Below are 21455 nucleotides of genomic sequence, written 5' to 3'. Positions count from 1 at the left end.
CACAACCTCAACATCATCTCTTACGCCGACGACACCCAGCTAATCCTTTCCCTCACCAAAGACCCCAACACCGCCAAAACCAATCTTCACGAAGGCATGAAAGAAGTAGCCGAATGGATGAAACAGAGCCGCCTAAAACTCAACTCAGACAAAACGGAGGTGCTCATCCTAGGATCCTCCCCTTCAGCTTGGGACGACTCTTGGTGGCCTTCCGCTCTGGGCACAGCTCCCACACCCACAGACCATGCACGTAACCTTGGCTTCATTCTAGACTCCTCTCTCTCAATGTCCAGACAAGTCCACGCCGTCTCGTCCTCCTGCTTCAACGTCCTTCGCATTCTCAAAAAGATCTTCCGCTGGATCCCCCTCGAGACAAGAAAGACTGTCACCCATGCACTGGTCACGAGTCGTCTGGACTATGGCAACACACTTTACGCCGGAATTACAACAAAATTACAGAAAAAACTCCAGCGCATCCAAAACGCATCAGCGAGACTCATATTAGACATCCCGCGCCATGAACACATCACCGGTCACCTAAAAGACCTCCACTGGCTTCCCGTCAACAAAAGAATTACTTTCCGCCTTCTCACCCACGCACACAAGGCCCTCTATAATTTAGGACCCGAATGCCTCAACACTCGACTGTCCTTCTACAAACCCACCCGCCAACTAAGATCATCCAATCAAGCCCTCACCGCAGTCCCACGCATCCGAAAATCCACCATGGGTGGCAGATCCTTCTCCTTCCTGGCTGCCAAGACCTGGAACTCACTCCCCACCCACCTTCGCCTTACTCAGAACCACATCTCTTTCAGAAAAGAACTGAAAACCTGGCTATTCGACGAATAATGCTCCCCTCCCTATAGCGTCTTGAGACCCTCTGGGTGAGTAGTGCGCTATATAAATGCCTGAACTTGAACTTGAACTTGGTTGCTGGTTGCCCTGCCTCCCTACTGCTCTGACTCTAAGACCATCCAACATGGAGTTACACAGGGTTCGACACTCAGCCCAAACCTTCTTAGGTCAAGCATTCGGGACCTCGTGTATATACTTTAGTAGATACTTATTATATACTTTTATATCTGAAAGAGACACGTTAGTGATAGATTCCTTACCTTAGAATATCCTCAGGTAAGAGGCATGAGAGGTCGGAGCGGCGTCATCGCTCCTCCGACCCACCCCGACGCTCGCCCGAAGCGGCCGGGGGTTTGGGCGACACCGCCCACGCGGCTCCGCGAGAGTAGCAAGCGTCGCCGCCTGCCCCACACCTTCGGGTCCCTGGGCACGGCGCGACGCCGGAGGAGGTCGAGCGGTACCTCATGGCCATGAAGTCCCTCCCTCCTCAGCCGGGCCCCGCGGCGCCTCCAGGCCCAGCGGTCCCGGCTGGAGGCCCTAGCGGGTCGGGCGCTTCGGCCCAGACGCCGCCGGGTGTTTCGGCCTCGGCGCCGCCGGCGACTTCGGTCCCGGCGCCGCAGGGCCTCACAGGATCCGCTTCCGGATCCGGGTCGTCGCCGGTCGACCTCACGACCTCACCGGCGCCGGCCCCGAGGGTGTCGCCCCTGGCGCCCATTGTGGACGCCGTCCCCAGTCTTCCCTTCGGTCCGACTCTGGCGCCGGAACGGCGCCGCTTCCGACGGCCTTTGGAGATTTCTATTTCCATGAGGAGGCCCAGTCTATTGACCCTGGATTACAGTAGACTGATGACGGAGGTGATTGGGAGGGGTCTGAGGACCCTCTGGCACGGGACTGCCAGTTACAGGAGGACTGGACATATGAGCTTGGGGAGGCCAGTGGTGTTGACACCTCGCCAGACACTGGATTTGTCTCCCCTCCCACCGTGGCTATGGAGGAGGGGGCTGCTTACAGCGTAGTGTTGATGAGGGCAGCCAAGGCCTGGAGCTCCCCGTCGCGGCCGTGAGGACTAACCTCACTGAGGTTCTTAAACCGCAGGCAAGCTCCAGTGAGCCTCTGCTGCCGTTTAATGAAGCCCTATGTGACGTTCTTGTGGGAACTTGGTCCAAGCCCGCCACAGGTCTGCCTGTGGATAGGAACGTGGCCAGACGCTACCGCCCGGCCCCGGGTGACCCTTGCTTTTTGTCCACCCACCCCACCCCCGAGAGCCTGGTTATCCAGGCCTCCACTTCCCAGACCGCATTCCCGAAGGCCCCGCCGATCGGGAATCCAAGAGATACGAACAGTTCGGAAAGAAAGTGTTCTCGTCCCTGAGTTTGGGACTGCGGTCTGTCAACACCGCGCGTCTCTTGGGCCGCTACACCCACACACTGTGGGACACGGTCGCGGACGTGCTGCCACAATGCCCGGAGGAGGTCCGGGCTAAACTCGCCCAAGCCCTTGTGGAGGGTCGAGATGCGGCACGATACTCTATCCGGTGTGGACTTGATACCACGAACACACTGGGCAGGGCGATGGCAACGACGGTGGCGGTTCGACGCCACGCCTGGTTGAGGTCTGCCAATTTCTCGGCTGATGTCCAGGCCACCCTCCTGTATATGCCGTTCGATGGCCGTCGCCTTTTTGGCGACAAGGCAAACCATGCGCTGGAGCGTTTTAAGGACTCCAGGGCTACGGCCAAGTCCTTAGGCCTCTCGGCCACGCGCCAGCAATCGGGTGCCTTTCGCTCCTTTCGTGGCCACAGAAGGGGTGCCCCCACACGTGCTGCCAGCCACCACCGCAGAATACCCAGCAGCGCGGTGGCGGCCGTGGAAACCGCCGTGGCGGCGGTCGGGGTCAACGGCGAGGCAGTCCACACCTCCCTCCGCAGCACCTGCCTCAAAACCTTCCGAGTTTTCAGGCCCATGTGACGCCTGTGGGAGGCAGGGTTCGCCATCACCACCTCCACTGGCGCACTGTCACATCGGACAAGTGGGTGCTGCAAATCGTCCGAAGGGGCTACTCCCTCCCCTTCGAGGCGACTCCTCCAGCCATGCCACCGCAATTCCACCGCGTGTCGGGGGATCACTTGCAACTTCTGCAAGAGGAAGTCACGGCCCTCTTGGCCAAGGGGGCCATCGAGCGCGTTCCTGGGCCAGAAGTAGGGTGTGGATGTTACTCCCACTACTTTCTGGTACCCAAGAAGGGCAAGGAGGGCCTGCGCCCGATCTTGGACCTACGGAACGTCTACGGCTTCCTCCGTCAAGAGAAGTTCAAGATGCTGACTTTGGCTCAGGTCTTAGCTGCCCTGGACCCCGGAGACTGGATGGTAGCGTTGGACTTGCAGGACGCTTACTTTCACATCCCCGTCCTGCCGGCCCACCGGCGTTACCTGCGGTTCACAGTAGGCCACGAGCACTTTAAGTTTACCGGGCTGCCCTTCGGCCTTACCAGCGCCCCACGGGTGTTCACGAAAGTGACGGCGGTGGTCGCAGCTCATCTGCGCAGGTTAGGGGTGTCAGTCTTCCCCTACCTCGACGACTGGTTGTTGAAGGCGGGCTCCCCCCAGACAGTCGTCAGCCACCTCCAGACTATGGCCGACCTCCTGCACTTGCTGGGGTTCTCCATCAATGTGCCGAAGTCGCACCTGTGTCCCTCTCAGAAGCTCCTCTTCATCGGAGCGGTTCTAGACTCGGCGCAGTTTCAGGTTTACCCTCCCGAACAGCGGGTTCGGGATATTCAGGCTCTGGTTCCCATCTTTCAGCCTTTATCCCGAGTCTCGGTCAGGTTGACGCTGCGGCTTCTGGGGCTGATGGCCTCCTGCATCCTTCTGGTGCGTCGTGCCCGGTGGCGGATGCGGGCTCTGCAGTGGGACCTGAAGTTTCAGTGGGCCCAGCATCAGGGCGACTTGTCCGATCATGTCTTGATCTCGGAGGGCACTGCAAGACAGTTGCAGTGGTGGCTCACAGACCGCGATTGGGTCAGGGGCAGATCCCTTTCCCTACCCCACCCGGAGCACGTAGTTGTGACGGACGCGTCTCTCCAGGGCTGGGGTGGCCACATGGGAGAGGCGGAGATCAGAGGACTCTGGTCTCCGGCGGAGGCCCGGCTCCACATCAACCTGTTGGAGCTACGAGCGATTCGTCTAGCACTGAAGGCCTTCCTCCCCTCTGTCCGGGGGAGTGTAGTGCAGGTGTTCACGGACAACACCACCGCCATGTGGTACTGCAACAAACAGGGCGGGGTGGGGTCGGGGACCCTTTGCCAGGAGGCTCTGCGCCTCTGGCAATGGCTGGAAAGTCAGGGTGTGACCCTGGTGGTTCAACACCTGGCAGGTTCTCTGAATGACAGGGCGGACGAACTCAGCCGTCGGTGCATGATGGATCACGAATGGCGTCTGAACTCGGACGTGGCGCAAGGCCTCTTTCAGCAATGGGGAGAGCCTTGGTTAGATCTATTCGCCACCGAAGAGAACGCGCAATGTCATCGGTTCTGCGCGTTGGAATTTCCAAGGCGGCACTCGCTCGGAGACGCTTTTCGTCGCGAGTGGAGTTGCGGTCTGTTGTACGCCTTTCCGCCTATACCACTTCTGCCCAGAGTGCTGAAGAAGATCAGGCGCGACCGGGCCCAGGTTATCCTTGTGGCTCCGGACTGGGCACGAAGATACTGGTATCCCGAGCTACTCAGCATGTCAGTAGATCCCCCGATTCGTCTGCCTCTTCGGGAGGACCTTCTGTCGCAGCAGCAGGGGACGGTCCTCCACCCGAACCTGTCCAGTCTCCACCTACAAGCTTGGAGATTGAGCGGCGACAGTTGAGGCCATTTGACTTGCCTCCCGAAGTCTGTAATGTCATTCTGGCGGCCAGGCGACCCTCCACAAAGTCGGTATACGCCTGCAGGTGGAACAGATTTGTGGCATGGTGCACAGCAAAGGCTGTGGATCCACTCTCTGCCCCCCTTTCTGAGGTTCTCCTCTTCCTTCTTTCTCTTGCCCAGCAGGGCTCTGCTCTGGGCACTGTCAATGGCTACCTTTCTGCCCTTTCTGCCTTCTTACGGCTACCTGATCAGCCTTCTTTGTTCAAATCCCCTATTGTAAATCGATTTCTTAAGGGCATCACGCATATGTTCCCTCCTGTTCCCTTCGTGATGCCCCAATGGGACTTGAACCTTGTTCTTACCTTCCTGATGTGCGCTCCCTTTGAGCCACTTCACAACTGTCCTCTTCGTCTTCTGACTCTAAAGACTGCTTTCCTGGTTGCCATCACCTCTGCCAGGAGAGTGAGTGAGCTCCAGGCCCTTTCTTGTACCCCACCTTTCCTTTCTGTCCATCCGGACAAGGTTGTGTTGCGTACTAAGCCATCTTTCCTGCCCAAGGTCGTCTCAGCCTTCCACATCGGGCAGTCCATCACCTTGCCTACCTTCTTTCCGCCTCCGCACCCCTCTAAAGAGGAAGAGCGGCTCCACCGTCTGGACCCAAAACGTGCGCTCTCTTTCTATTTGGATCGCACACGCCAGTTCCGGGTGGATGACCAACTCTTTGTTGATTACGTGGGCGCTAAGAAGGGAAAGGCGGTACACAAGCGGACCATCTCCCGGTGGATCATCTTGTGTATCCAGGCTTGTTACTCCATGGCTAAAAAGGAGCCCCCTGTTGGATTGAGGGCTCATTCCACTCGGGCCACGGCGACTACAACTGCCCTGGGCCGGGGAGTGCCCTTGCAGGACATTTGCCAGCAGCTACGTGGGCCTCGCTGCACACGTTCGCACGACACTACTGCCTGGACAGTCAAGTCCGGAGGGATGGCTTCTTTGGCCGTTCCGTCCTCCAGGACTTTCTGGTGTAATTATTGGTTCGCAGACCCACCACCGGGGTTGGCATTGCTGGGGTATCTATTCTAAGGTAAGGAATCTATCACTAACGTGTCTCTTTCAGATGCACAAGTTACTACTTGTGTAACGATATATCTGTAAGAGACGTTAGTTAGTGATAGATTCCTTACCGACCCACCCGTCCTCCCCGTTCTGCGAACCGATATCTATATCTAGGGTTAATGTCATCCCCTTTCAGGGCACTAGTTTCTTGGCACCAGTGTTGGTTCTATCATGGCTCTGCGTATCTGGCGTGGAAAACTGCCAGATACGCACTGATCAGACTGACGTCAGCGCGCATGGGCAGCGTCTAAGTACTCCGACGTCATTCCGGCGCTAACGACGCCGACGACGGACGCGGAGCCGCAGACGACGCCTACCGACGCGCAGGGGTATTGCTACGCAAAAATTTCCGGATCCAGTCTGACGCCTGGGGATATTCTAAGGTAAGGAATCTATCACTAACTAATGTCTCTTACAGATATATCGTTACACAAGTAGTAACTTGTGCGTTATGTGTATATACTTTGTGGCCTCTGGAGATATTATTGGCCCTTTTCATGTTGTACCCAAAGATTCATGTTTTTTTTTTTGTAAATATATTTTTATTGCAGAATTAGGAATAACCAAAATCAACTGGCCAGCCTATACACTGATGGCCCGCAACATTCAGATTGATAGTAACATAATACACAGCCGATTAGCCCATATCCCGGAGGCAGGGCGGCGTATCAATGAATCAGTACGCTGGAGGCACCTCAGTGTGCGCCCTGGTCGGGCCTTAGGCCGGATACAACATATCACATCTGCTTTTACCCCATAACACCCTAAACACCCCAGTCCAGCCCGCCTTAGGTCACTCCTCCAGTATTCCTCCTAATCATCATGACTATTTCCCAGGGCCCCCCAATTCCAGGAGGCCGCTGCGGGCCGGGTAATCTCCCCTCCCATGATCCCTACCCAATATCTCCCCCTCCCCACCAACTGCTGCTAATGCGGGCACCAATTGTCCTCTCCTGCTCTAGGGAGCCAACCACCAGGAAGTTCTGACAATCAAACAATTCCATGGAATCCCGTCTAATACCTAGTCGGGTTCCTCGCCTTCCGTCAAGTAATCCCGTAAAGCCTGCACCACCAGCTCCCAGGATCGTGCCAGTTCCAAACACTTCTCATTACCAGTTCTAGTCGCCTGACGCATCCTTAGCACACTCTCACAGCCCGACCATTTCAGCAACTCATTCCTCCATCGCCACACAGCTGGCCCCTCCTTAGACTTCCAGTGCCAAGTGATTTCCCGCTGTGCCAGTATTAAACCCATCCCAATGAATTTGCTCGTCACCTTGGTCTTTTTGGTGTGGGGGAACCAAAGAAGCAGGCATGCAGCCATATCAAAGTCCACCTCCCGATCCGTAACCGCATTCAGGAGTTCCCCTACTTCAGCCCAGTAATTCCCTAATCTCGGGCATCCCCACAGCATGTGGTCCAGGTCAACCGCAGGTGCTAGACATCTGGGGCATACGGCGTCAAGCACCTGAAAGTGTCGACGCAACCTCTCCGGGGTCAAATACGCGCGATGAATAACGAAAAAATGCACCTGCTGAAATCTCGCATTCCTCGTACCCTTCCAGGTCCTGTGCAGCACCTGAGCCCACACGGCGTCCGAGATTTGTTTGCCTATGCTGGCCTCCCATCGTGATTTCAACTCAACCAAAGGCACCAGACCCTTGTTTAACAGTCTGTTGTGGAGGCAGGTCACTGCCTTGACGGTGCCCGCGGCCATCACCACGTATTGGCACGCCAACGTCACCTCCGGTTCTACCAATCCAGTTCCCCAATGCCGCTGTATCACCGCGGCAACCGCCGCATGCAATAGGAAGGTACCATTCGGCAGGCCGAATTGCTCTTGTAAAGTCTGGAATGGGGCCAGCGTGCCGTCCACATAAAGGTCTCCCACCATCTGCAAGCCCAGGTCTTCCCACGCCAACAGATGGGACCAATCACCGCCATGCGGCAGGGCAGTCAGCATCCCCAGCGGAATCTCCGGAGCGTACGGCCGGCGCTTCCCCGCCCTCTTCAGATGCCCATTCCAACACAATCTAAGCGTCCTTTCCTCCACCGTAAGATCCCTATCTGCCAGTCTCTGTTGCATCACGATAGCCGACAAGACATGCCTCTGAACGCCGGCCCCCCGGCCGCTATCAGGCCCCCTAAATTCCCTAGCCACATTTTGAGTCAGGATCTGCAGCTGCGCCGCCAAATAGTATAACTCAAAGTCGGGGACTGCCATCCCTCCTTCACATTTGGGTCTCATCAAGGTGGCCAACGCCACCCTCCGGCGACCCTGGCCCCACAGAAAGCCAGTTACCAACGTCCTCAGTTCCCGAAAGATCCTCTGCGGGATCCATATCGGCAATGTTCTAAAGTAATAAAGCAACCGCGGGAGAGCCACCATTTTCAGCAGCGCAACACGACCCAGCACCGACAGCGGGAGGGACGCCCAGAAGTCCATACTACCCCTCAGCGCCCGGATGCAGCGCCCCACATTCCCCTCAAGGAGGTCTACTGCGTCATGGTAGATACGCACTCCCAGATAAACAAAGCAAGAAGGTTCCCACACTACCGGTCTCGTGAGCAGTGGGCTGAGCGCGGTCTTCCGCAATGGAAACACACAGGTCTTAGTCCAGTTCACCCTGAGGCCTGAGAGCCTCCCGAACCTGCCCAACAGATCCACTGCGCCTTCCAACGCCCTTCCGGAGTCCGCTAAGTACAGTAACAGGTCGTCGGCATATAACGAGATATAGTGCGAGTCAGGACCCTGTGCTATTCCCTCGTAATGAATGCCTGACCTAGCCTGCGCCGCTAGCGGCTCCATAGCCAGGGCAAAGAGCAGCGGGGAAAGCGAGCAACCCTGCCTCGTGCCCCTACCGACCGGATAAACCGGAGAAACCAAGGTCCCCAACCGCACCCTCGCCTGAGCCGAGGAGTAAAGTACTCTCGTCCAACGCCGGAACCCCTCCCCAACTCCGAACTTCAACAGTACGCCATCTAGAAAGTCCCATTCTAAGCTGTCAAACGCCTTCTCGATATCAACCGTCAGCACCACTGGGCCCTGTTCCGCTACAGCTGCACTATCTATAACCCCGATCAACCGACGAACATTCATCGAAGTGCACCTAGACGGGATGAAGCCCGCCTGGTCCCCATGCACCAGGGAGGTCATCAGCGGTAGGAGCCTGGTAGCTAGGATACGACTCAAGATCTTGTAATCTACTGTCAGCATAGACAATGGACGATAAGAGGAGACTTCCAATGCATCCCTGCCCGGCTTCAGCAGCGGCACCACCAGCGCCTCCCTCATCGAGTCGGGCAACCGCCCCAACAGTCTCGCTTCCTCAAACACAATCTGCAGCCTGGGTGCCAATACCTCGATAAATTTAGCGTAGAACTCGACCGGCAGTCCATCAACCCCAGGGATTTTGTTCCTTGCCATATGACCTATCGCCCCTCTGATTTCTGCCAGGGTGACAGGCCCCCCTAAATCTCGGGCGTCCTCCCCATCCAGTAACGGTAAAGGAATTCGATCCAGGTAATCCCCTATTTCACTGGCCGTCGCCTCAAGGTGGCTGGCATATAGTCCTGTATAGTAAGATTGGAAGCGCCCCAGGACCGCCGATTGCGAATAGATCACCTCCCCGTCCTCCCGTCGCACACTCAGGACCGGGCACCCCCTAGGGTTCGGATCAGCCAGCCTCGCCAGGAGCGTGCCCACCTTATCTCGCTCCTCATGCACTTTCACAGCATACAATTTGTAATCATAGCACCGCAATCTCTCTGTCTCAGTCGCCACAGTCTCCTTAGCCTGCAACAATCGGTCTTGAACCTCCGGCCGCTCGGGCCTCTGCTGTTCCACCCCTCTCAACACTTCTTCCGCTTTCGCAAGGTCATTCAGCACTGCCCCTCTCAGTCAGAAACCGCCCCATACACACCCCTCTCACCACCACTTTCATTGCATCCCATTCATTCGCTCTAGTCGCTGTCGACCCAGCATTTTCCTCGAAATAGCCGTCTATGCCCTGGCGCACTGTGTCGCAAAACACCGGGTCCTCCAGCGTCTCCGGACGCAGCCGCCACGTAGGAACTGCCGATCTCGCCAGCTGCCATTGCATAGAGAGCAACAGGGGGTTATGGTCCGAGATGGTCCTGGACAAATACTCAGAGCCAGTCACCACCCTCGCCAATGAATCGCTACACAGCACTGAATCCAGTCTGACATGCAGGTCATGCAGCGTAGAGAAATGGGAGTAATCTCGAGTTTCAGGGTGTTGGGCCCTCCACACATCCACCAGACCCCATCTCTCCTGCCAATCCCGCCTATGGGTCGCCAGTCGGCGCACCGGGGAGTCAACCAAGGGCGGGTGTGATCTGTCCATCAGCATATCAGTAATGGAGTTAAAATCCCCTGCTAACAGTACGGGGCCTGCCAAATAATACGCCAGTGATCGCGATAAACCCTCGAAGAAACTAGCCTGATCAGTGTTGGGGGCATAGACGTTACACAGCACCACCTCCCTCCCATGTAGCCGCCCCTCCACTACCACATAGCGACCCTCTGGATCAATCTTCTGACTCGTGACCTGGAAAGGCGTGCCCGCCCTAACCCATATCAACACCCCTCTGGCGAATGCCGAATAAGTCGTGCCAAACACCTGACCCCTCCACCTCTTCTGCAACGCCCCACATTCCTGCTGTGTCAAATGTGTCTCCTGAAGCATCGCTATTTGAACGCCCCGCCGCACCAGGTAGGCGTGTACCTTGTGGCGCTTCACCATAGTTCGAATACCCCGGACATTCCATGTTATACATTTCAGGTTAGGTAACGTCCCCATAGAGCATCAATCCGAACAGTGGCACACGCCAATATGTAATACCCGCATTGCAGCAGTGGTGAATCCCCTTCAAAACATGTTCCCCAACTCCCCCTAACCCCCTCCCCAGGACAGGGCCTAGTAACCCAGCTTCAGCCCCGTTCCAAACTGCAAACACCCAACACATCACACTAACCTGTGGTCGTCACCACAGAAGACCTTAAGGGTCTAATGAGGGCTATGGAGCCCCTAACCAGGACGACAGAGCAACCACCCCGCGCCCAGAGCCCCACACTGTCATTGCAGCCCCATACCTGGTAGTCAAACAAAGTTCAGGATCTTTCGCCCCTTCAGGTCACCCAGAAATGTTCAGCAGCCATTAGCATCATCCATTAAAGATATCATCCGATGTCTGTGGGGTGACCTCGGGTCCCAGTCCTCCACCCGCTTCTGAATCTTCGTCACCGGATTTCTCTCCTTCTCCTCCCGATGCCGAGCCTCTGGAAGCGCCCTCCTGCTGCGACCCCGTGATGCTTGCCGTGGCCTCCAACGCACTCTGTCTATCGGCCAGCATTTGTGCCTCCCGTTCGGCTCGCTGGCGCCTATTCCTGGAGCGGATACATTGGGACTTCCTGACCCTGACCGGCTGCTGGCGATCCCTGGCAGGCCTGTGAGTACGATCAGTCCCTGCACGATACAGTTCCAGCCAGGACCACGCTTCATCGGGCGTTTGGAAAAAATGAGTTCTGTCATCAACTATGACCCGCAGCTTGGCCGGAAAAAGCAAGGAGTACTGGAGTCCCTCCTCCCTTAGTTCCTTCTTCACCGACAGGAAGGAAGCTCTGCCCCTCTGCACTTCCTGCGTGTAATCCGGAAAAATCGTCACCTTATTGTTATCCACCTGGAAGGGCCCCAGGGACCTCGCCCGCTGGATCAGTAGATCCCGATCTTTGTAGTGCAGCAGTTTGACCACCATCGGTCGAGGTGGTCTGCCTTCCAGGGGTGGTTTGGCGGGCACCCTGTGTGCCCTTTCCAGCGAGAAGAAGGGGGACAGGCCCTCCGGCGCCACCACTGTTCGAAACCAATCCTCCATGTAGGACACTGCGTCGCCTTTCTCAATCTTCTCCGGAAGCCCCACCACCCGCACGTTGTTCCGTCGATTGCGTCCTTCCGCGTCCTCAGCTCGTCGCTCCAGGATCGCCAGTCTATGGAGAACGTCCTCAATTTTATGTTCCGCGGTGACCACTGCCGGTTTCAGCTCCTGGAGCAGTTGTTCATTGATTTTCACTCTGTCCGAGAGCTTGGCGTGGTCCGCTCTCAGTAGGCCAAGCCCCGTCGCCACCTGTGCTATGTCCTGGTGGAGCTCATCTTTCGTGGCAGTTATCGCGGCCAAGATAGCATCAAGGCGGAGACCCAGGCGTTGTTCCTGCGGTGATGGCCCCGCTGCGATATCGCCCTCCACGTCTCCAGATCCCCTGCGTCCATGCCCAGGCGGCGCCACAACGCCATCCCCCTGCTCGGCCATCTTGAAAGCGGGAAACAAGCAAGCAACTCCCACCGAAGCCAGCCTATAGTGGCGGTCCCTCCGGGCGGTTCAGTCTTAGGCTCGCCCCGCGATGACCAATAGTACATCCAAAGGAGCGTCACTCTCCAATGTCCGGGCCAAACACGACCACGCCAGGCCAACTATCCCTCCTCCACACTCAGCTGGTAGCCTGCAGCCCAGAGATGCACGCCGTGCAGTCCCCTCAACAATAACAGTGCGCCTCCACCGCCCCTCAAGTCCAGGGAGCACTTGACCTCTCGCAACAGCGGGCAGCCGGAAGCTCGTGCCCCCGGGCAGGTCCAGCCAGCCGCACCAGAATGGGCTCCGTCCTAAACCCGCTGTCCTTGCAGAGCCTGCGAATGCTAGCCCACTTCCCGCGCCAGGAGATGGTCGGCCGCGATCAGCGGGAGGTGCCACCCAGAGTCTTCAAGCAGGGCCCGGCAGCCGTCGGCGCAGGAGAGCAAGAAAATCCTCCGGCAAACACTGGGCCGTTAGAGGGAGCACGCACCGGACCCCACCGCAGGTCCTGCTATTTCCCGCCAGGAAGCGCGCTCACCCCCAGGCGCAAAGCACAATTCCAACCGGGGCAGTTCACAAAGTTTTGAACTGGGCTGTAGAATGCAGGCCACCGCTGCTCCAGCGCTCGTTGGGGCCGAGATACTAGTGTACAGGCCCAGCACACCCCTGCCGGTCACCAGGCGGGCCCTGCCCCTGCGATCAGTGCACCAGCCGCCGCTCGGCCAATCCGCCCCTCGGGACGCCCTGGCGCTGCGGGCGGCTCCCACTTCCAGCGCTCCGGCAGCCCTTTGTGTCCCTCTGCGCCTCTGTGGTCTCCGCTGCGGCGGTCGCATCCGCCCGGCGGCCCCTCGCTCCAGCCGCGCCTCCGCTCGCCCAGCGCAAGCCGGGGCCCAGCTCTCCAGCCGGCCGGGAAATCAAGTGGGGGAGGGGGCGCCACCCACCTCCGTTCACCGCGCCGGTCTCCGCTGCCGCCTTGGTCCGCACCCGCAGTCCGCCTCCCTGCTCGCCGCCTCGGCGCAGCCCTCCAGGCGTCTTCCCTCGGTCTCGCGCCTCCACACAGCGCAGCCCTCGGCGCTTTCAGTTATGAGGCGCCGCCATCTTGCCTTCCTGATCCGGCCAGACCGGGCCAGTCGCCAGGGCAGCCCACATTCGGCGATCAGAGGCCAGTCGGGGTCCGGACGCAGCCCACTCGGTCAGTGACCCTCCAGGACCCCAATGTCCGCCGCCAGGCTACCTGGGGCTCGGGTTGCAGGAGAAAGTACGGGACTTGGCGCGGAGCAACTCGCTCACGCAGCCATCCCGGTCGGCGCTTAAGCCACGCCCCCCAAAGATTCATGTTTTGGTATTGTTTTAATAGACTACTTCTCAAAATGGCCGGAAGTTAAAATGGTCAAAGAAGTCAAGTCACTGGCAACTGCCTCTATTTAACTTTTTTGATAGAAAACGACCATCAGAGGTTAGTAAAACACCAGAATCACTTTAGCATTCTCTAGATTCCAGTCCATAGTAATTGTCTTCCATGAGCACCCGTAGACAATAATATTTTTCCCAAACCTTATGTTCAGTGATATGACCACCGAAGGCCTTGATTTTATATTAAAAACCGAGCTTTGGACTGTACCATTTCCCGCTGAAAGGCAACATTTCTTTCCTTGTGTTCCCATACCTGGTGTGTCGCACAGTTTGGTGCTTAATTTTCCTCCATGTTAAAGAACGGTAGATGTTTCAGCACCCGGGCTAATGTCCTGCATAGCTAAATACATTTAAGGTCCCAAAGGCGAAACCGATTGCATTGCAGATGCTTGTTAACATTTATGGGGCCACTCATAACTCTCATTAAAGCCCATAATATTAGGCTGGTCAGCTATGCTGACAACACGCAGTTGATTCTGGTAATTGAAAACAACCAGCAGGATGTCATGGATGCGTTCCGCATTTACCTAACTGACATCGTCAATTGGCTTAACACAAACTCTCTTAAATTCAATGGGGATAAAATTGAGCTTTGCTGTTCGAGCAAAATCTCCTAAACACACAGGGGCAGTTCCTCAAGTAAGGGACAGAACAGGCCCTAATAGATGGAACAGCAGGTCCGAACAGTCTGATCAAGGGAGATCTGAATGATCAAATCAAAGTGCCCTCACGCACCTGGCAGGGTGTCATGCTTCATCATTCGGCGCTCCTCATCAGGATAGCACTGCAATGCATGATGGGCCCCTCCCTGTGGGGGCTCTTTGACGGAGATCTTCTGATCATAAAGCCGTATGATGAAAGCAAGTGAGGGGGTGAAAAAGGGTAGTGAAGAGGTGATATTAAAAGGGTCAATGGGAACCCAAGAGATTTTAAGGAAGTAGTGGTCTCTTGACTCAATAAAAACAGAGACGCTATCTGACGCTATCCGACGCGATAATGTACCCTAATAGCTATAGGGTTTGTAGAGTAAGGTCTACATGTTCCTTCTTGGTGTGCCTGTTGGGTCAATGGCATTTTATCAGGCCCAAACTGGTACCTACCGTATGAACAAAGAATGTGGAGCCAAAAAAGACGTGAAGAAACCGGGTACCCCTTAAACAATAAATACTGCACCTGCTGAAGTGTATAGAGGCTGTTTCCACCTATGAGAAAAATTGAAGAGGAGGACCACGAGGGGTCTGTTGTCAACCAGTTGATTAGAAGGGCTGACAGTGTTTCACAGATAGTCCCACCGGTTCATATTGCTGCCCAGCTGATACCAGAACAATAAAGGGGAATATTACCCCACATAATAAAATGTTGCAAAATCCCCACCATGACGAACTTGGCGCTAGGAGTAGTGTTGGTATAGCAAATCACTGTGGTAGTAGTCTAAGTGTAGCTAATCAGGTGTCTATATTACCAACAGGTGGGCTCATACACTCATGAAAATAAAGACAACAAGCATTTGCAGTGCAATAGGTCTCGGAATTTACGTGAGTTTAAGCTATTGGCATTGTAACTGACAATGACTTTTATGTTTTAAAAACGAAAATAAAAGGCATTATTATTTGCAATGTCAATAGCTCAAACTTGCGTAAATGCGAGATCTATTGCATTGCAAATGCTTGTTTCTCTAGTGCCAAAGTGCTGCCCGTGCCCCGCACTGCCCTGTAAGCCCCACACAAGCACTATGCAGAGGACCCCCTGCCTGTAATAGTAGGCAAGCGGAGGGCCAGTTGCAGAAAGGTAGGCTAGTGACTGCTGGGACCGGGGAGGGTCCATACCATAAAAGCAGTGGTGCACCGGCATTATTAGTACTACAGAGAGCTGATGTCACTGGCGCAATAGAGGCCAGGATTCACCGGTGTGGGTGTCTCGGTTTTGATCATTTGAATAGACCAAGCGGCGCATCTAGATGGGAAACAGACATGCTAAAAGAGACCAGAGTCGGGTTAGTCACTATACTCCATACCGTGGCTCCTGCCAGCACGTCATGGGCTCTAGTGCAAGCAAGAAAACCGGTCTCCTGGCCGCTGGTTAAACTGTGAAATAGCAAGAATCTGCGTTCAGCGGCTCCCTCTGGGCCCCAGTGCCACTGCACCTGACGCACCAATCAAGTGGCACTCTGTCCAGTCACAGTGTTGCTGAGTTGATTCGACGAGGGGTGGCTGTTTTCACTTGCTTAGATCCCACGATGGCACCTCTGTAGGACGTGGTAATAGCGCCATGCCTTGGCAAACGTCAGTGAGGAGTAATGGCCGGCGCTTTGCTATTGTGTTGCCTGGGGTTGCAGCATGGCATTTCATTTCAATCAAATTAGGCCCCTGGCCTCAGCAGGCATATGGAATAAAAGTTGCCAGGAATCCCATAGTCACCCTAAGCTTTACCTGGCCTTCAATCCAGAGCAGCCTCACGGCAGGTGTCCGTGCACGAGCGCGCACCGCCCTGTACGTGGCAGGCATACGCTCACGTGCTGCCTGCTGTTACATTGAACATACTCTGTGTCTGTAGACTCCGTCTGAGCCGTGAGTTATTCCAACACTACACCACACAGGCCAGAGAGGTAGGCAACAAGTGGGCTGCGTGTCACTCATTGTGCAGGCAGTATGCGTGAGAGGACATGCACCCACCCCACCCCTTCAGACAGAGCAGAAGGGGGAAGGCTGGACCCTGAGAAAGAGACAGCAGGAGGTAGGAAGGACAAGAAACCAATGCGGTCGCGAAAGCCATAGTGCCCATGCTGGGGAAATTAGTACAAGTAACCTGATACTGGAATGCAGCCTGCCATGCAGCTGGCACACTGCGCGCCGCTGATGAATGCGCTTGCTCCCGAGACACACAGGCTAGGGGAGGGAATATTTAAAGAAAAGGCGGGACATACCCATGCCTTTGGCCATTCGCGTGCTTACTTTTGTGAAAGCCTTACGCAATGGCCAATCAGATGTGTGGGCGTGAAATAAAACACACGGGAAAAGCTCTAGGGAGTTGCGAGTGCTTACAAGAAGCCTCCCATGGAGCAGCGCATATGCGCTGCGCACCGCTTAACCTAAAAAGGGGGTTAGACTTACCCAGAGATCAGGTGAAAAGCACCCCTTAGGTGAGGCAGAGGACCATGTCTAGATGCTAGATAGATAAAAAATTGTGCAAACCAGCAGGTGCCAGTAAGTATAGGAAACATGCTGAATATTTTAAGAGAGAACACATTACATCAGAGCACACAGTACAGCATTTAGATAAACTCTCATGGTTCTCATGGTATAGTCGCCCGAGACCTACACTTCTCTGCTGACCCTCAATTTCTGCCCTCTTTTGACTGGTTAAGAGCTGCAACATTCTGACACTTTCTGCAGTTTTGGTCACATATGATAAACTGTCTTCGGAGAGTCATGTCATCAAAGTTGCTGGCACCTGCTTTGTGCTTCCCCGTGGCCTAAGGAAGCTTATACTACTACTGCCAGCTCATGCAAAATCAGTTTGTGGACAGCGTTTTATTAAGCAGGCTAGATAGTTCGCTGCTCCTCGCAGTAGAGCATTGCAATCTGATTAACAGATTACGCAGAGCCCAAGCGTCAGCGGCCAAACTGGCATTAAACAGACCTCGAACATCATCTGCATCCAGTGTGATGAAGGAACTCCACTGGCTTCCGCTGAAACAGAGAATAGCCTTTAAATTTTTGTGTATTGTCTTCAAGGCACTCCAGGGTAGGGGCCCTGTGTCCCTGCTTCACAGATTAAAGAGCTACACCCCAGGGCGTTATCTCCATTCGGCATCAGCGAACCTCATATATGTAAAAAAAGAAAATAATAAAAATCCAAAAGACCATGCCAGGCAGGCGAACCTTTATTGTAAGGACTGTCAGGGCGGCCCAGCTATGGAACAAGCTGCCAGCTAGATCTTCAACTGAATTATTGCACTTTAGGAAAGCCTTGAAGACCTGGCATTTCCGCATGTAACCTTTTTTTTTTTTTTCGCATCACCATGTTCTTGCATTAGCAGCTGCTTTGTCCGGATAGCAACTTCAGTGCCAGGATACCTGTATGGTGACAGTTGTGCATTATTAATGATAAAAATAAAAAAAAATCAGTATGGGCCATACATGTGAAAGATGAAGAGCATGACCTGAAGTAGTTATTACATATGATGGACGGTACATTGTGAGTTGGTTCTCAATTCCAGCCTTAGGAAAGGTGTTGGAGAGGGAGACATTCGATTTGTTGAGAATAATTGAACTTTTAGGAACATAGTCACTGGGTTCTTTCTGTTCAGTCAGGGTAGTATACATAACTTCTTTAGCTCCTTTACCGCATATTATTGGGTAACACTCAACAAAGGTTTTGTAAGATATATTGCATAATGTTCTCTGCAAGATCTGATCCATACTTTCGTTTATGGACCACTAGAATATCACTCTCCCTGCTGTGACTAGATCTAACCCTATTGATTTTCCCAAAATGTGCTCTCTACATAGAGAAGGGCCTAGCCTGCTACAGATTTGTGGTTACATGCTTCTGTCAACATGGAGTGAAACCTGGGGTGGTTTCAAGTATTTTTCACCTTATTTACTTTTATTCATATGTAAGTACTCACCCCTTTCATGAGAAATGCATGTTAGATTTTCACCATTAGGCGTGTCTTTCTCTCCCACCTAGGGTCTGGATGCAGATAGCTTACGGGTGGAACCGCTGGGAGAGGATTCCAGTGGTGCTCTGTACTGGTATTTCTATGGCACACGGATGTACAGAGAAGAGCCATCCTTGGAGAAAATCAACGAGCAAAAGAGCTTGGAAGGGTAGGTGTTTATTTCTAGCTGTGGTTTCTGATGGGTGAAATGTTATTGATCCACCTGGGTTGCTAACATGGTATTTCTTGCATAGATTTAAGTGTGTTGAATAAATTCTGCTATAATGGGAGAATTTTGCACACTTTTAGAATGAAACCGTCTCAGAAATTTGCTAAGAGTAATTGGTTTTACCTTCAGATGACATCAAACGTTACTATAACCCTTTATAACCCTTAGCCTTATTGTGCAGTAGTAAGATCAGTAATCACTAGGAATTGCATTTTTGCTTTACGTATGCTTTTATTGTTCTAACCATAGTGATTCAAGTTCTTGACTTCAGTATTTTGTTTGTATCAACTTTTCTTCGTTAATATTAAGTACTGTGCATATTTTAAATTTAAATTAAATTAGGACTTGGATGTGTGTAATGTCCACCCTCTAACCGTAAAACAGATAAATACGTTTTGTAGGGCTCTGGAATATGAATATTGATTCGTTAAAATGTCACAGGTAGTTGAAGTGAGATCAGCTACCTTTTGACTCCTCATAAAAAAAGCCCATTACATTTGACTCCTTATCCCAACCTACCTGTTGAGAGGACTTTGGGATTAGAGGGGGTGCAAATAGTTGAAAATACAGAAAGTAAGCAGGGGTTTAGAACACCTGACATTGTCTTCCACCCACCTTCATGAGCTTCTCAGTGGCAAAACCAATATGGCCTGGTATTGCTGAGTACCCTTCCATGAAATGATGGGTTTACCCTTACTCCCTGGGGCATCGATAATGAAACATCCAAAACAACTCTTTGGATTAGGGTTCGTATAACCCCGGCAGTCTTTTATTACAAATTAATAAAACATAATTAAAATTCATAACACAAAAAATGTTCACATATACGCAGAAAACCCAAAACATATTCCATCACATTTTGAATACAGATATTTAACATATTTTATGGCTAAACTTAACATGAGTCTAATACATAGCCATACCTAACACTGGAATACGTAAAATGTGTTTTCTGCATATCCTGGATGAGCCTAAGTGCAAGGTCATGACTGTTCCCAACTACTTGCCAGGTCCCCCTTTACCGGAGTGACCTTGCGCAGGAGGTCCGTGTGCCCACCAGATTCCTTTCCGCAGGCACCCCCTACGCCATTCCATCCTACCTCCCAATGGCTAATCTTATGCAACGTTGGCTCACACTGCGCCTGTGCAGGGGTTGGCCCAAGTGGCCTACCGGAAGCGTAACTACCTGCACCCCGCAGGCTACCGGCCGTAAGCGCCCCTTGGAGTGTGATGAGGGACCACTGCCCCCCTCTCTCCCCAGGCTTCCTGTTACACAATGGGGTGCCTACTAAGAGTTCTAAAATTTGACCTAGCAATCATGACCTTACCGTAGACAAGGATACTCAGACATAAAATGCAACAAGAAAATTGACATTAACCTGTAAAATAAAACATAATGAATGGCATTCTTCAGTAAATGACAACCAGTTTACAAACTTAAAAACCTAAAAGTAAAAAAAAAACACTAAACACAAGCCTGACACAATTATTTCCTAAAACCTCACTGCCTCAGGGGATGGTGGGTGGGTAAAGAAAAAACTAAGGCTTCCTGAAGTCCTCCGCATGTGGCTGGCGAGGTGCTGCTGCTTCAGGGGCAGGGAGGCGGAGAAGAGATTCTGCCGCCTTGCTGCTCTTTTCAAGAACGCTTTGCCCTCAAACTGGACTAAACACGTCCCTGCGAGATCCGGGACCAGTTTTTCCAGCGTTGCCCTGGAAGCGTTTGGACTGCTTCCGGGGCAAATCTTCCGTGTTCAATGGGCGAGCGCGGGCCGGGCGCAAGCCCGTCACCAGCGCTGACCCCGCCGTGTCGCGGGGACCGGCACAACCGCCATATTGGTGGCGTGCCCGAGTTCCCCGGTGGCGCCTTCGTATGTGGTTGGTGATCGCTTTGCTGCATCCGAATCCTGGGAGGGTCGTCCTCAGGACACTGGCATCTTTTGTTCCTAAAGGCTAAGCCAGGCCTACAGATCCCCACCCCGCCCTCCCACTGCCCAAAAAACTTCCATCTTTTTACCTGCCTGATTTCAATTCAGACACAGCTGCGGGACAAAAAGTAATTGTGCATTTTCTACATAAAGATGCATTTTCCACCCTCACTTTGTAAGCCAGAATCCTCAGTATTATGGCTAAATTTACCACCTGTTTTATTAGCTCAAATAGGTTAAATTTCTGCGTATGTGGTGCAATGCTTTAACAAAGTTGATTTTCCACGTTCAGTTGTTGATTGCTGTTATTAACCCTTTAAAGAGGTTAATAACAGCATACCCTAATGTTGTCTAGATTTAAGTAAGCAACCAGAAGGACTGATGTGAATGTTCATTGCCTGCGATAGGAAATGTAAGACCGAGTGGCGAGCATGATCTTTCTATGTCCGGATATGCTTTGTTTTACTTTTAACACACATTCATGTTAACATCGCAAACCGTTTTCTCAAAGCTGCAATGAATTTCATGAGGGAACTGGAAATTAGAAGAATCATAAATATGCAGAGTCTTTTTTAAGGTTGCATGTCTTGAATCATAAAGTATCTTTCACTGAGCTAACAGAATTCAGAATTCACACATCACGCCTGCTAACAGCCTGTGGACCAAGTGCACTACCTCATAAGGAGCATATGCAAGATGTGCCTGTTCCTTTTTTTCGATACAGGGACAAAACCATGCCTTCTGAACATCTGCCAGTGGGAGCAACAAGGGGGATGATTTAGTAAGTTAGGGGCTAGGTGCACATATTGCAGCGCAACTCTTGTGCTTTTCTTTCTCTGCTCTTACACGTGCAAATGGGAGGACTTGTGCGTCAAGGACTGTGAAGCTGGTCTGTTTAAACTTTTACTCTCCCCTAATTTTACCCTTTCAGGGACCCTAATTTACCATCCCCCGGGACCGGCAAGAACATGGGCAGCCACATTCCCAGATCTTAATGCCCCCCTATTTACTGAAAGCCACCAATTTCATGATT

General features: G+C 53.2%; 1 protein-coding gene across 1 annotated transcript in view; it reads left to right on the top strand.

The window, feature by feature from the left end:
- CECR2 (CECR2 histone acetyl-lysine reader) overlaps positions 1 to 21455 on the top strand; it is an 849481-nt gene that overhangs the window by 417986 nt on the left and 410040 nt on the right. Inside the window, exon 4 of the mRNA XM_078673636.1 lies at positions 18298 to 18437. Coding sequence (XP_078529762.1) covers positions 18298 to 18437 — 140 coding nt within the window. The remainder of the gene's footprint in view (positions 1 to 18297; positions 18438 to 21455) is intronic.

The sequence above is a fragment of the Lissotriton helveticus genome, chromosome 1_1 (assembly GCF_964261635.1).
Source record: "Lissotriton helveticus chromosome 1_1, aLisHel1.1, whole genome shotgun sequence".
Taxonomy (NCBI): Eukaryota; Metazoa; Chordata; class Amphibia; order Caudata; family Salamandridae; genus Lissotriton; species Lissotriton helveticus.
The sequence above is the reverse complement of the archived record's forward strand: the minus strand, read 5'-3'. Positions and strand labels throughout refer to the sequence as shown.